Source organism: Hevea brasiliensis, chromosome 11, assembly GCF_030052815.1.
Source record: "Hevea brasiliensis isolate MT/VB/25A 57/8 chromosome 11, ASM3005281v1, whole genome shotgun sequence".
In the NCBI taxonomy this organism is placed as follows: domain Eukaryota; kingdom Viridiplantae; phylum Streptophyta; class Magnoliopsida; order Malpighiales; family Euphorbiaceae; genus Hevea; species Hevea brasiliensis.
Genome location: NC_079503.1, coordinates 5212038 through 5226866, shown reverse-complemented (window position 1 = coordinate 5226866; position 14829 = coordinate 5212038). Strand labels below are relative to the sequence as shown.

The window sequence follows — 14829 nt, the reverse complement described above, 5'->3', positions numbered from 1 at the left end:
TTAAAGTATTATACTACTTGATACTTTTTATATAAAATTTAAAATCATTATTAAAGTTAATTTTAAATAAGTAAATTTTAATTAATTATATTTTTTATTTACATTAATAGGTATTATAATAAACTTTTAATTAATTTATATATATTTAATTAATTTTTTAATAATTCACAAATTAAACTACCCATCATCAACACATCCTTTTCACTGATCAAATTTCAAGCAAGATTTAATAACAATAATCAACTGTGAATTAATTGACTTTAATTAACTAAAAGTTATTTTTAAATTTATATATATTTAAAATTTTTAATAATTACTTATTTTATTAAAGTTTAATAAAAAATAATTTATTATGAAAAATAATTAATATGGGTATTGAATGAGATTGTAGTAATTTTTAAAATTAAATAAAACATATGATAAAATATTTGATCAAATTAATTTATAATCTTAGTATTTATAAGTATTAAAATAAAAAATTAATCCCAATTTATTTTTTTACTTTGTAAACTAAATTTATAAAATCAAAAAATTTATAAAAAAAGAGATAAATTTATTTTTAAAACTTATATTAACATATAAATTAAGGCAAGTGCTCTTAAAATAGGCATAATCACTCATACTTTTTGAATTTTAAACAATATTTACAATTTAAAATAAATTTATATATAATATAATTTATTATTATAATATTCAAAAATTTTGATATCTTATCAAGTATTTAATATATTAAAATTTTACAAATTAATTTAACAATTTATTTTAAATTTTTTTAAAATTATGAAGAACATTTTAAATGGTTTTAATATTTTAGATACTCTTCGAACTTTCCCAACTTCTTTTATCATATACACTGAAGATCCATGTTTTGGTTCAAAATTATTCATTATCTTTTTATGAAAATGAAAAAAAAAACATTAAATTAGAATTTTTCTATTTTTAATAATAAAATGTTAATTTTATATTATTTTTAATAAAAAAATAGAACCTTAATTTTTTTATTAAAAAATAATATTTTTATTAAATTAAAATTTATTTAATTTTAATTAAAAAGTACTATTTTTTTACATTTAAATTAATAAAAAAATATTTTTATTAATTAAAAAAAATTATTTTCAATAAAAATATCAATTTTTCATTTTTTAAATTTAAATAATTATATTAGAATGTAAAAATAATTATATATGCATAATATACGAATTATTAATTTAAGGCTAGAAATATTTTTCATAAAAATTATTTATTATATAAAAATAATTTTTTTAAATAAATAAAGCCTTATTTAATTTAAAAATAAAATTCCACAGTTACCTTTGTTTGGAAGTAAAGAAGAAGTAAGGATTTGAAAGTTTTAAATAACTTTAGGAAATCAATGGGTTGAGAAATTTTCTTTTTAAAAGTTTTTAAATACCCTTAAAAAAAATTTTATTTCATCTTAAATAATAAAATATTTATAAAAATTTAAAAATCATAAAAAAAGAAACTTACTAAGAGAAGCTTTACTTCTAAAAAACCTTGATTTATTCTCCCCACAAGAAAGACAAAGAAAACAAGGCTTTGCTTGCTGGGTATCCCCACATGTTTTCTATTTTGTCGTGTATTATACTCGATGGCTTTCTTAATTAGGAGCTCCTTTCAAGTCGCCACCTAATTTAACCAATCACCCAGATCAAGCTTTAGCTAAAATGAACATGATTAAGCATTGTCAGACATTTTTAAGGCTACCAAAATTTCTTCCTATTATACCTCACAAAAATTTCAAGAACAAGAAGAAAGAGGTGAACTAGCAGACATGTACAAATGTAAAGAGCTTCATAGCTCCTATTAGTTATGGGTTAAAGAAAGTAGAGCCACACTTGCATTTCCATCCTTCAGGCTCATAATTAGCATATTCCAGTCTTTTGCGGTCATTAGTTGCAGGTATTTGTATGGCACTACAAGGGATGCAGCCTTCACACTTGTGCTCACAGCTGGGTGGCCTTGACCCAAGTCTGCTTAGCCCTCTGTATGTTTGTTCACTTCTATAAGCTCCTCCTTGCTTGCTTTTAAGCCCCTGAAAGAGTAGGCAGTGATTAAGCAAGATACACCAACAAAGAGAGAGAGAGAGAGAGAGAGAGAGAGGATTAATTACCTGATCTGGGCCAAAAGCAGCTTGCGGGAACTGTGGGATTTGGCCTGATTTATCAAGAAAGAAAGTAAGTAGGAACAGAATGGCAATTTGCAAGCTGCAGGAAACATAAAATTCCAAAACCAGAAAGAGACAAAAGGTTTACAAGTGATGAAAAGTTGTGTGAACTAAAAAAATATTGGGATTAGATCAATATAACAAAAGTTAAAAAGCAATCTTTCGAAGTGGACAAAGTAAGAATTTCAAGTATAAATCAAACTTTTTGTTAATAAAAAAGAGTTGAATCAGACAAATTGGTTTTGGTTGTTGGGAGAGGCATATAAAAAGCACAAGAAACAAAAGCTCACCCTGTTGATGAACGCTATCATGTGAAACAAAATGCCAGCTTGCTACAGAATACCAAGTGATTATCTGCAGAGTTACCATTAGAAAACAGCACATTCTTCTCTTCATGTTTCTTAGTTAGAAGCTTTAGTGATGATGATGATTATATTCTTTTTGTGTCTGTGACTGTGAGAATTGCTAAATGAGAGTTGGTTCTGGGGTCACACACACTTCCAAAGACAAGCACAGATTACTCAAGTGCTGAAGATTTGTGGAAAAAGACAAAGGGGAGAAAAAAGGAAATTAAACTTAAATTCTTACCCTGGCAGGAAACTAAAATAAACTAATCTTTAAAACATATTATATATAACAATGCATTTTCCTTCTGTCTCTTGGCGTAGAGATGTTGCTTTTCAGACAAGTGATTCTGCCTTCTGTTCAAGCAGAGTGCAAAGAACTTAATTTTCTCTCCTACTTGTCAATTCACAAGAAAATGTCTCAGAAAGGAAAAAAAAAAAAAAAAGCCTTCAAAACTGTCACAGACCCATGTTCACAATTTCATCAAAACCAGTATTTTTATGTAGCTTCAACCTCCAAGGCTCTTTATGGCTCACAACAGCTCCCTATGCAATGTAACAATTTAGTAAGAATCCTTATATAGGGTTTAGTTTAGGCTGCCTGCCTAGACTGCAGAGCCTCTTCTTCTGATGATCTGTTGGTTCCAATGAAAGGAGAGTATTTGAAGGCTTCCACTGCAAAATATTTTCGTTTCTTTTTTTGGGTTAGTTTGTCCCTATTAAAAAAGAATTAAAAAAATCAAGATTTTGACTTGAATAAAGAAGCTAAAGTAGGAACACTGAAGATGCCTGCCTCATTGGCTAGGTACTGAACTCAGATAAGTAGCTGATTAATTACGTATTAATTGAGAAAAATAGTACACAAAAACAATGTTGGGTCAATTTCCTACAGGTTGGTTGATGGGGAACAAGCAATAACCTATCATTGTCTCATTACTAGTTTTATGTGTTACTGTTGTTGGTGGAGGCCTGTCCTTTTAAACAGACACCCAGAAAACTAACAAGCATTCCCTTGATTCAATCGGTAGAAATTGCTTTATGTCCAATCTTAAAATCCAACTCTGGGGAATTTCAGCAAGCAAGCACTGAATTGGGAAATTTCTAATTATAAGAAGAAAGCATAGAATACATATTGGAATCCAAGATTTACATATTAAGGGCACTCATTGAGTTCTGTTTCTTCTGGGTTGGAGAAAAAATGCCGTCATCAGCAAAATGAAGTGAGAGAAGGATGGAACAAGAAGCCAGTAACCTAAAAAGGCAAACCCTAAACACTGAAAAATTAGCCTCCTAATACACGAAAGGCTGTGGGTGATGACAGGAAAGGCTTTAAGTGAGATACAGAGATTACTGAAAGCTGGTAAAATGTGCAGAGTCTGAGAGCAGACATGACCTCTCCAGGCCAGAAGAAGCAAATCTGGTAAATGTCCTCTGGATTTTCTGGTATTGGCCCCTATTTATGGCTCACCGTCAGTCTAGATGGGTTCCATAAATAATAAGGGATTAAGGATATTATTAAGCAGGAATTAATTCTGAGAAATTGAGAATGATTTTAATAGTTTTACAAGGCTTCACTGTAAAACCTGGAAGCCAAATGATAATCACTAGTATTTGTCTGCTAAATCCTTTTATTGATCTACTGTAAATTTTGGGGAATGTCCAGTATGACACCTGATGGACTGATTTGATGATTCAGTGTGTTTGTTTCTCAGTCTGATGCATCTGCATCGAGATAGGATTTGGTAGTCTGGTCTGAACTGTGAAGGACAAAACAAAACCTCAATGTCCCCCACCCTGGGCTGTCAAATAGAAAGAAATTGATATGTTCATCTTGTAATCAAAGCCCATTGGGCCAACAGATAGAGATAAAGAGAAGTGCTTTGATCTTTCCCTCTTTTAACCAGTTTTCCTGTAAAATTTATTGCTTATATGGGTAGTTCTATAGCTAACAAGGGTGTAAAATGCAAAGATTGAAATTCCATCGAATCATTATCCAGAACTATAGAAAATGAAAGAACTAACCTCAATGCAAACTTCAACAATGGACATCAGAAATTTCAAAACAAGAAAATGATAACAAAATCTGTTTGAATTATGCTTTCATTGAAGATGAATACCATCTCAAGTGTCTGTATACAAGAAAGAAATACGAAACCCAACACTAAAAACAGGGGCCAGAATTGGGTTAAATTAAGAAATACAAAAGGTTGGCTCAGGTAAGCCGTCTCAAAAGAATTAAGTAATAAACAAAGGTGAAAAATAACAAAAGAATTGGGTTAGTCCCTTGATTCATCCTTATTGTTTACTGATATCATTTTAAGCACCAGCAGTGCTCCATCTGCTGCCTGTCTTGACCTGCTGTTGACTGTAATTGTCAACCCATGACCAAAATTCATTCCTTCCTCTCTGAAATACCTTAGGCTACAGGAATTGGGGTCCTTGGACTAGGGATGCCCATATACGCAAGCCTAGGGGAGACCCTAACCTTTGGACTGGGGCGTGGAGATGGGATCGGGCCATAGTTGCTAAAAGTCCCAGGAGGCACCCTAGGAGATAGGTTAACCTGTTCCAATGCTCTTGATTGCAGCTCTGTAGGGTAGTCCCGGACACAACCAATGCGCGGTCCAGCCCCAGTGGTCCACTTGCAAGGCAATCGTTGGGGCCACTCAAAAACAGTTGCCTTCAAGCTGGCATTGTTAATTTTAATGTCTTGCTCTGTATTAACAGTTGTGTTTGTAGTCTCCTTGGTGGACAAATCCATATCAGTTGTATTTGTAATGTTGGGTTGAGAAGCAGGAGCAGAACCCACAATTGATGCTTGCTTTTGTTCTTCTTCAACAACGTTTGAAGGACAGTCATCATCAATTGCATACCTCTGCATACGAAAAAAAGTTACAATTGAATATGTTTTGAGGCCATTATAGTTCCATCATAGACAAATACAGAATTAATACAATCTTTTGAAGCAAGCAAAAATACCTTGACATTTGTGAGATCTACATTGTTTTCCTGAAGGAAGCTGATAAATTCCCTGAAGTTTTCTTCTGTTGGATGATAGTGACCACTGTATGGCCAGATTGCCTAAAATATTAAAGAAAAATTTAGGTAAATACTTGTATTTATACAGATAAAAAAAGACAAATAAGCATTGGTAGAAATAGTACCTCAAGAATTCCATTGTGGGCAACCAATCTTCCAGCTGCAGTGGTGGCACCACCAGATAGGAAACTAGAGTGCTGAAAGGCACCCTTCTTCTTTTGCCCTACATACAAAGCCCTTGTTGTGCTAAGCACAAATATCCATTTGGAACCCTCAACTGTATCCACAAGATTTCCATTTTCTCTATAAACAAGCTTCCCATTTTCAACTATGACTTCGTATGCTTCCCTTTCTTTCTGTAACATAGCAGTATAACTCTCATGAGCTAAGTTAATGGGACAAGAATTAAAAACTAAATTGGAGAAACATTGCTTTCAACTTACCGGTCCAAGATATTTGATGCACTGGCGTTGTAGAACAGTCCTTGGACATTTCTCCAGATTGACTTCCTTACCATCTCCAACATCCAACCTGCATTTTGCACAACAGTAAATTACAGGGGAAACAGGAAGAAAAAAAAGACCAAGATATTTTCCTGATCTTTCTTATCAGTTTCTCAATTACCAATCAACAATTTCTGAAAAGTACTCACCAGTAGAAGAATGGCTGGGTGCTCTCACTTTTGAACCACATATCATAATACAAGTGTAAGTTGTGACCGTACCGATGGCGAGGATCAATCTGCACATGTACATGAAAAAAAATTAGTAAGGTTAGATTAGTGCCTAAGCCTCTATTCATTGTTTATAGCTGTTGAGAAATTGAAGCGTTGAAAAAACTTACAGCTTCAAGCCAGTGTTGTAGGGCTAATTTCTGAGCCTTATCATTCTTGGATAAACCTTTTCCCACCTTGGCTGCCCTTGTCCTTGCCCTTGCCCACCTTGAAACAGCAGTTTCAGGTTTCTCAACATTAAAGAATGATACAGAACTTCTCTTGAGAGCTGCAAAGTCTAAAGCCTTCCACCTGCAACATTTAAATGAATATGCTCGAAAGTCAGAAAAAAAAAATCTCTAAAATTCAAAAGTCTTAATAATTGAAAATCATAATCTAAAATACCCACCAGAGCTCCTCAACAACAACTGCACAATCTGCAAGGTTTCTTCTAGTTCTGTAACTCTTGTAAACCTTTTGAAGTTTAACTGCAGCAGCATCAAGCTCACTAACCGGCCTCGGCGAAAACAAAATGGCCGGTTCTGGAAGGGAAAGCGCTGGCATTGTTTTATTCAGCGATCTATCTATATCTGAAACCGAGTTGCCTTTGTCTTGAACTAGACTTTTGAATGATAAATTCCTGTCAAGCACTACATTATCGGGTCTGCAATTCTTCAAGTTTATAGAATTTTTGCTGCTTCTTGTATTGGACTTGAATGAGTTGGTCATGGTTTCTGTATCTGATTTCTTGAAGCTATCTGCTCTCAGGGGGATACCACCATGCTTAGAACTGAAACCAAAGTTGTAGATTAAACGAAAGATGCTGTGTCGTACGATTTCTTCCCAGGCTGAATAGAGTAACGAAAGCGATAAACCCACAGATTTTATTTTCAAGCACTAATGGAGTTTGATCTTATGAAGGCACCTGATCATGAAAAGGATAAAGAGAGTTAACACCAAATCAATTGCAAATATCTAATCTTTTGAATCAAGAGCGTCTAAAAAAATGCTATCTTGACTAAACATCTAATGCAGAGGGAAATTCAAAGTTTGAACAGAAGAATGAATTGAAATGAGAAAAACTAAAGCCACATTCATGTCCCTTGGCCCTAAACCAAAAATTTCACCTTTCTTTTACTTTTAGTTTTGAGGTGATTGAAGCTTGAAGGCCCCCCAACTATGACTAAACATTGAAGATTGAGAAGGAAAAGAAAAGGTTAAAAAGCTAAGCCAGCCACCATACCTAATTGATTCCATTCATTACCCAGATAACAACACACAACTAAACATGCAACAAGATGATAAATAATGATAAAAAAACAAAGAATCATTTCCCCATATTTAATCCCAAAAATGACTCATCTAGCCAATAATCTAAGCAGACATGAGTTATATATTTTGGTGATCTTTTCTTTTCTTTTTCCTCTTGTATTACCTATGATCAAGAATCGTCTCTCAAACCAAACAAGGCAAATAATCTTCCAGTTAATAGGATGTATGTCTGACTCTGGAGTACTCATCCATGCTTATATATAGACCAAAGGGGTCTAGGGGTCCACTAGAACCTTCAAACACGCGGCCGAAAAGCAGGAAGAAGACAGTGCACACAGCAGCAGTGGTAGAATTCTCAAATCAAAATCAATTGGAGAATGGAGGTTGCAGAAAAAAAAAAGTTTGAATGGAAAACAAATAAGGAAGGTGTCACGATATTCAGCGGCTTCTGTTAGTTTTTTCCAGGTTCTGAGGTTCAAGACCACGAGTTATATATATAAATATATATTTATATTTGATTTTGATTGATTCAAAGCTTGGAAAATTGAATACCCATTTGGAAATGTGAATCCTTAAATGCAAAAAGGGTTATGATGTTTCCATCTGAGGACAAATAAAATTACTAAAATTAATGGAGACATTGAGAGGAGAGGAGATGGGCGGTCAAAGAAAGGAAACTTGTATGGTTTCCATGAAGAAACACGAAATTGCTTAAAATCTTTAGAACTAGGATTTTCTTTCTTCTGTTTGTGCGTTTCTTACCAGTCAAACTACTTTTTTTGGTCATGGCTTCGGTCATGCACACGCTTATCCAAGACTTTTTGCTAGCTTCAAGCTAACTGTTGCTGTTACTGCTTTCATTTTCCTATAACTTTTTCTCTGTCGACTTTTTATCATTTGCATTACATTCCCATAACAATGTATCTAAAATATTTATATATATATATATATATATATAATTAAAATTTATATAATAAATATATATATTTAAATATAAATATTTATTTTAATAATTATTAATCTCTTTAATACATTTTGTAACACATTAAGACACCCAGAGATGAAGTCGGAGGCAGCCCAAGAGAAGCATTAGACCTCCTAGAATTTTGAAAATTTTTAAGATTTTAATAGTAATTTTTAAATTTTTTTTACATTAAATTTTAATAAATATGAGACATTGAGAGTTTTAAAAGTTTTAAGTAATTTTAATAAAAATTTTATGTAAATTTTATTTTATAATTATAAAATAATTATCATTATTAATTATTTAATTCCTTCAATCAATACTTAAATAAGTAATTTATTAATAAATTATATATTTTAATTAAATTTTTCTAAATTAAAATTCTAACTCCATCACTAAAAACACTATAAGAAGATATTATTATATGATTTTAATGAAAATATGTCGTTTTCCATAATTATATATAATCAATATATTTATAAGAGAGATAATATTTTTTATAATTTTTTTTTATAATAAAAGGTATATCCCAACAATTAATCATCGGGCTAATCATCTCTTAATCTCTGAAAATAGTCTTAAAAACTCCTAAAAATAATTAGCGAGATAATTCACCTCTAAGTCAAATGGTACTCATTGAATATTCCCAAACTTGCATTTGTGATGTCTTGAACAAGCATTTCAATTCTGGTTCTGATTCAAAATCTTTATTAAAAAGTGAAGGAGGTTGCTCTCTAAAATAAAATTATTCACTTCTTGAAACTTTAAAATATCATAGTGAGCTTATCCAAAGATGACCAGCGACGTGGGAGAAAGAAATTAATGCCTCCTGACTTTGAACAACGCGGGTCAAAATCAACTGAGACTGGTCAGATATCAAGACCATCTTGATTTGATTAAGAGTTGATCAGCAAAACCGAGAGATTTGCCCATTTTGATGATCCCTTTGATTTATGGTCTTTAATGATGATCTCACTTCGATTTACGCCTAAGAACCTAAGCTAATTAAACCCTATAAATTTTTAATTAACATTATGTTTAGCGGACACGGTTAGACTGCACGTGGTTGAAGACCAGCGCTTAATACTCCTTTATAATTAACATAATTATCAATTCTTGCCGCCTTTCCTTCTTTATCTCTTTTATATTTTCCAGGCTGATTATTTCAAAATTTCTGCCACAAATCTTGGCAATGATTCTGTAGCCGCCTTGCATATTTGCCGTCATCTTATAAAGATTATAAAGATTTAGGATGGCAAAAATTTTCGAAGGTACAAAAGCCCAGAATTAATCAAAGGTAGAAAAAAGCATCAACATTGAAATTTTCACAACCTTTTGCTTTCACCCCAAGTGTGTAAACAATGGAAATATAGAAAGAATTGGTAAATCCACGTGGTATTAATTAATTTACCTCTATTATTGTTTCTGTACACGTGCCATGCAAACGAGTGAGACCAGTTCATATCTGTGATTAACACGACAAAAACCAGTGGAAACAAACAAGACAAAAAGTGTTACTTCCGCTCCAATTTTCACCACTAATTTCAGGATTAATTGACTAATAATTTTCTTAACCTATGGGCATTTTAGTAAAATAAACTCAAAGTCGTGCGTTGAATTTTAACTCCCTCAGCATGCATTGACCTTAATTACTTCTGGCATATAGCTGTACAAGGCGTTTGTTGACCCGTCCTAGTCCTGACGTGTATTTCACTTATCTCCTACTGCGCATCTGCATGGTCCATACGTTGCTAATTTTTTTTTTTATTTACAGAAAAGTGAGTACAATGTGGGCGTCCTCACGTTTCTTATCATGGAATAGGGCTGGTTGGACCATATTTGATTTGCGTTGGTCGCTGCTAACACATGAGCCACAGTAGGAACCAGGATCCTTGGAAAGGTCAATGATACAATGGATACGCCAGGCCGACCAGACACCAAAGACTGCTGCACTATATTGGACCCTTATTTTGTTATAAGCACGTGTATTGAAGCAGTAGAAAATTTAATAATAAAAAATTATATAACTGTAAGATATAATTGAAGGTATGAAATTAAATTATTAATTTAAAAAATAATAATAATATTTTTTTTAAAGTAAATTTAATTAAATTTAAATAAAATTTTATTTTACTTAAATTTAATATAGGTAATTTTTAAATGTATCTAGTTAAGTTTAATTGGACTTCATAGACCTAAAAAAATTTAGTTAGAAATTTTAAATAAGACCTATTTAATTTATTTTTTAAAAATTAAAATAAAAAATTTCTTTTTCTCTATCCCTCTCTTCCCAGCAGCAATAACAGAAGCGGCAGAAATCAATGGTTAATGATACAATCAACCAATAAATTATGACTTAATTCTTCATTCCATCAATAAGATTTTTATCCAGTCGAAGTAACAAAGAACTCCGAATTGAAGCAATAATATTATTGAATCATCAGAACAACTTTGATATCTATTTTTGAGTTCCTATTCACAAAGTTTTTGTGAATTCATACAACCTTTTTGTTTTTCTATTTCTTTCTTTGTTACGAATCATTTTTTGAATTCGAACTCTTCGTTCTGTTTCTTGATTTAATCTGTTTATTCAATATTCAATTCACAGTTACAAATGAAAAGAAAAGACTTTTATTGGAATCCCTATCTACATCTCCAGTAGTCGGGGCAGATTAGATATATCATTTAACTCATATATAACTAGTTAATACTTAATATTCCATATACACGTCCCTTTCCATAACGTAAACCAACTATTCGTATCTTAGATTCAATCGGATTCTAAAATCATTTTTTGAAACATTCACAAAAAGAAAGTTGGCTTATAGCCATAGCCATTATATATTACATAATTATATAGGAACACCACACCCATATTCCAGTCTCACTTAAATTCCTCAATCATAGTTGATTAAGTTATGTGAACCTTATGACACTAGTACTTCAAACCCTTTGGCCTCATCTCTTTCTCACACCCTATTGGTGTCACCCCATTTTTCTCTCTTTCTATTGGTTGAAACACCCCATCCATATTTCAGTCTCACCCAAATTTTGCAACCCTATAAATACCCTACTGAAAAAAAAAAAAAAAAGAAAGGGGAGGAGAAAAAAAAATTAAAAAAAAGGAAAAAAAATTAAAGAGAGGAATAGCTTATTTCTTTCTAGCGACATTTCTTAAAAGTTAGTTCTTTTATTTTCTTTTCAAGATCTATGCCATGTAATGCTTAATTCTATATTCCTTGTTTTTAATTTATTTTATATGTTCATACAGATCATGTAATCATATTTAATTTGAGGGAATACACAACTCTGCACATGTTCAGTTTTCTGTATCTCGTATTTTTATTATTTTTCGTTATTTTCTGAATCTGTAAAAAATTTGTAAAAATTATATTCATATTCTAAACGAAATTCTATTAATTTTAGGCTCAAAAATCACTAAAAAAGCTTTAATAGTTTGTAAGTTATGTCTGTTTGAAGTTATGATTCCTATAAAATCCGATTTGCAGGATACCCGATTTATGGAACTCATATCTCTCTTGTTTCTTAATATTTTTGTGTAAATCTAGTATCTAAAATTAATTTCAGAATCTTATTAATCTTTTTCAATTGGTTTTACATTCATATCTATTGTGGTTAATGAGTTATAAATTTTACAAAAAAGTAGTACGATTCTGTTACTTATAAAAGTTACGATTTATGTAGACCATTCGGTTAGGGTTTTGTTTGATTTATAAATTTTATGATCTTGTATGATATCTAGGCTATCTTCTGTAATTTTTTTATGATTTTTAGGCATGTATAACTATTTTTAAAAAATCAGATTTCTTGCTACCGTTAATTTGCCATAATTTGGAAATTGTATATTTATGTATGTTCTTGTATTTTCTTGAGTTTTAATTGATATTTGATATATTTTTCTATGTTGTTTTAATTCAAGAAGTGTTATGAAGTGTTTCGATCATGTTAGAAGACTTAGACCATTAGGTAGTTGTAACTAATTAGGAATTTTAATCCTTTGGGAGACTAGAGTTAGAATCCAATGTAAATTCTTATTAATATTTTCTTTATTTCTTTTATTTTCTTTAGTTTCTTTATTTTTTATTATAAACAAAATTGGTAAGTAGCCCTAAGGTAAGTACCAAAGAGGTCATTTGCGTGGAACTTATGTGGAGCTAAAAGGGAGTAAGCCAGGGATATCATTCCCACACTAGAAGAGAATACCCTTTTTCAATGATAGCTTGCCTCGATGGCAACTGCATTTATCAACAGGTAAGTATCTCTAAACTCCTCGAATAACTATTGGCATGAAATTGTAATAATAATAGAATTTTTATTTGGTAAATTAAAATTAATTTTGTTTTTAATTTAACTGACTTTTGCATGTAATTGATTTAAATAAATACTTTGTAAATTAAAATTAATCTTGTTTGTAAATTAAACTAACATTGGCATGTAAAATAAATTTAATTTAATACTTGGTAATTGTAAAATAAATTTGCATGATATAAATATTTAATAAGTTGTGATTGTTTGGACCTTATGTGATATTAGAATAAATTACACATGTACATAATTAACTTAATTTAATTATCCTTGGGATAACTTGGTGAAAATTAATTAATTATGTTAAATAGAAACGTAAGGTTATTTGAAATTGAATTTATTTGTAAATTAAATTCTCAATAATAAATTAATTTTGGTCATCTGGTAAATATTATTTAAATAATTAGCAACCCTATAGATAGGAATTACTTGTGCATGAAAATTGTGTGTAACAATAACCCTTTTATGAATTACTTGCGTGTGTAGGATTAGAATTGCATTTTTTAGGATGAAGTTTAATAAAGGAATAATAAATAAGACTTTTAGAAACATTAGTAGAGGACTAACACTCAAATTAACGGTTAGACCAGGCGCAAGGGGTGCCTAACACCTTTCCCTTACGTACCCACTATCCCGAACCTATGCACTGCTCTTGAGTAAATAATCACGAATCAAAATGGAAAATTTATTTTGTGGAATCATCCATTCCACCTTCTGCTCAGTATGCTACTCATTCTTCCAACACAAGAGCAGGTTGATCTAATCGAGGCCATGGATGCAACAATCAATCCACCACCAACACCACTCCTCAGGTCCCTAGCCATGTCATTTGTCACAATTGTAACGGCAATGGCCATCTTGCTAAGCAGTGTCCCACTCCACACTCATCCAATCCGCATCACCACTCCACCAAAGCAACTTCCAACTTTGCATCCACAACCACCACACCTGCGCAGAATTGGACTCTTGACTCTGAGGTGGATTTTCATCTCTGGCGATAATGGAAATCTGACTTCTTCTGCCTTGTATCATGGGACTGATGAAATTCTGATTGGAAATGGTAAAACACTTCCTATCTCTCATACTTGCTTCTCTATTCTTCTTGCTAATAATAAGTCTTTTCAATTGCAAAATATTCTTTGCACTCCCTCCATTCATCAAAATCTTCTTTTTATTCATTCATTTACTAAAGTTAACAATGTCTTTGTTGAGTTTTATCCAACTAGTTTTCTTGTAAGGAATATCCCCACAAAGCAAATCCTATACTTTAGCTCGAGTAAGGATGGCCTTTATCAGATGCCTCTACAAATCACCTGTCCTGCTCGTCCGTAAGCTCATCTTGTTACATTGGAACCTTAGCATGCCCGTCTAGGCCATGTGAATTCTAAAGTAGTTAGTCATATTGTTTCTCAGAATAAACTTGCTTGTAATAAGTCAAAGTCTTCTACACCGTGTCATGCATGCAATATAAGCAAGATGCATAAATTGCCTTTTTCTCTTTCACAATCTAGTTTTAATCAACCTCTTGAATTAGTTTGTTCCTATGTTTAGGGTCTTTCCTCTATTGAATTTGTTGATGGATTTCGTTATTATGTGTTTTTCTTTGATCATTACAGTAAGTATAACTGGATATATTTCTTGAAACATAAATATATTGTCCTCACTATCTTCACTCAATTTTAAACATTAGTTGAAAAACATTTTGGATTGCCAATTAAATAATTCCAAGTAGACTGGAAGGGTGAATTTCAAGCCTTAATAAAGTATCTTCAGGATAACGGCATCACTCAATGGGTGTCCTGCCCCCCTATATACTCTATAGCAAAATGGTTGTGCAAAATATAAGCATCGCCACATAGTTGAATCAGGTCAAGCCATATTACACCATGCCAATGGCCCCCTCCAATATTGGACCTATGCATTTCAAACCAGTGTCTATACAATAAATAGAATACCATCAACTAAAATAAGCCCATACACACCATTT

The 14829-nt window shown here is 31.8% G+C and overlaps 2 protein-coding genes across 2 annotated transcripts; both read right to left on the bottom strand.

Moving 5' to 3' along the window:
* Positions 1-1573: 1573 nt before the first annotated feature.
* LOC131170536 (EPIDERMAL PATTERNING FACTOR-like protein 4) lies at positions 1574-4239 on the bottom strand. The gene is made up of 3 exons (XM_058129733.1): positions 2476-4239; positions 2132-2175; positions 1574-2053 (listed from the first exon to the last, which is right to left on the bottom strand). The coding sequence occupies exons 1-3, from the start codon at positions 2579-2581 to the stop codon at positions 1829-1831; spliced, it is 375 nt and encodes a 124-aa protein (XP_057985716.1). The 5' UTR covers positions 2582-4239; the 3' UTR covers positions 1574-1828.
* Positions 4240-4600: 361 nt separating this feature from the next.
* Positions 4601-8000, bottom strand: LOC110633594 (IQ domain-containing protein IQM5). Its single transcript, XM_058129732.1, has 8 exons — positions 7716-8000; positions 6690-7205; positions 6412-6592; positions 6221-6309; positions 6012-6099; positions 5694-5924; positions 5509-5610; positions 4601-5404 (listed from the first exon to the last, which is right to left on the bottom strand). Exons 2-8 carry the CDS (start codon positions 7007-7009, stop codon positions 4946-4948), a joined length of 1470 nt encoding a protein of 489 aa, XP_057985715.1. The 5' UTR covers positions 7010-7205; positions 7716-8000; the 3' UTR covers positions 4601-4945.
* Positions 8001-14829: the final 6829 nt, after the last annotated feature.

Excerpts from the sequence above, each read along its gene's own strand:
- LOC131170536 (XM_058129733.1), bottom strand. The coding sequence starts at position 2,581 with ATGAAGAGAAGAATGTGCTGTTTTCTAATGGTAACTCTGCAGATAATC. Across the intron at positions 2,176-2,475 it reads TGATAGCGTTCATCAACAGG|GCCAAATCCCACAGTTCCCG; the intron begins GTGAGCTTTTGT and ends TTGATAAATCAG. Across the intron at positions 2,054-2,131 it reads CTGCTTTTGGCCCAGATCAG|GGGCTTAAAAGCAAGCAAGG; the intron begins GTAATTAATCCT and ends CTACTCTTTCAG.
- LOC110633594 (XM_058129732.1), bottom strand. The coding sequence starts at position 7,009 with ATGACCAACTCATTCAAGTCCAATACAAGAAGCAGCAAAAATTCTATA. Across the intron at positions 6,100-6,220 it reads ACCCAGCCATTCTTCTACTG|GTTGGATGTTGGAGATGGTA; the intron begins GTGAGTACTTTT and ends TGCAAAATGCAG. Across the intron at positions 5,925-6,011 it reads GCATCAAATATCTTGGACCG|AAAGAAAGGGAAGCATACGA; the intron begins GTAAGTTGAAAG and ends GCTATGTTACAG.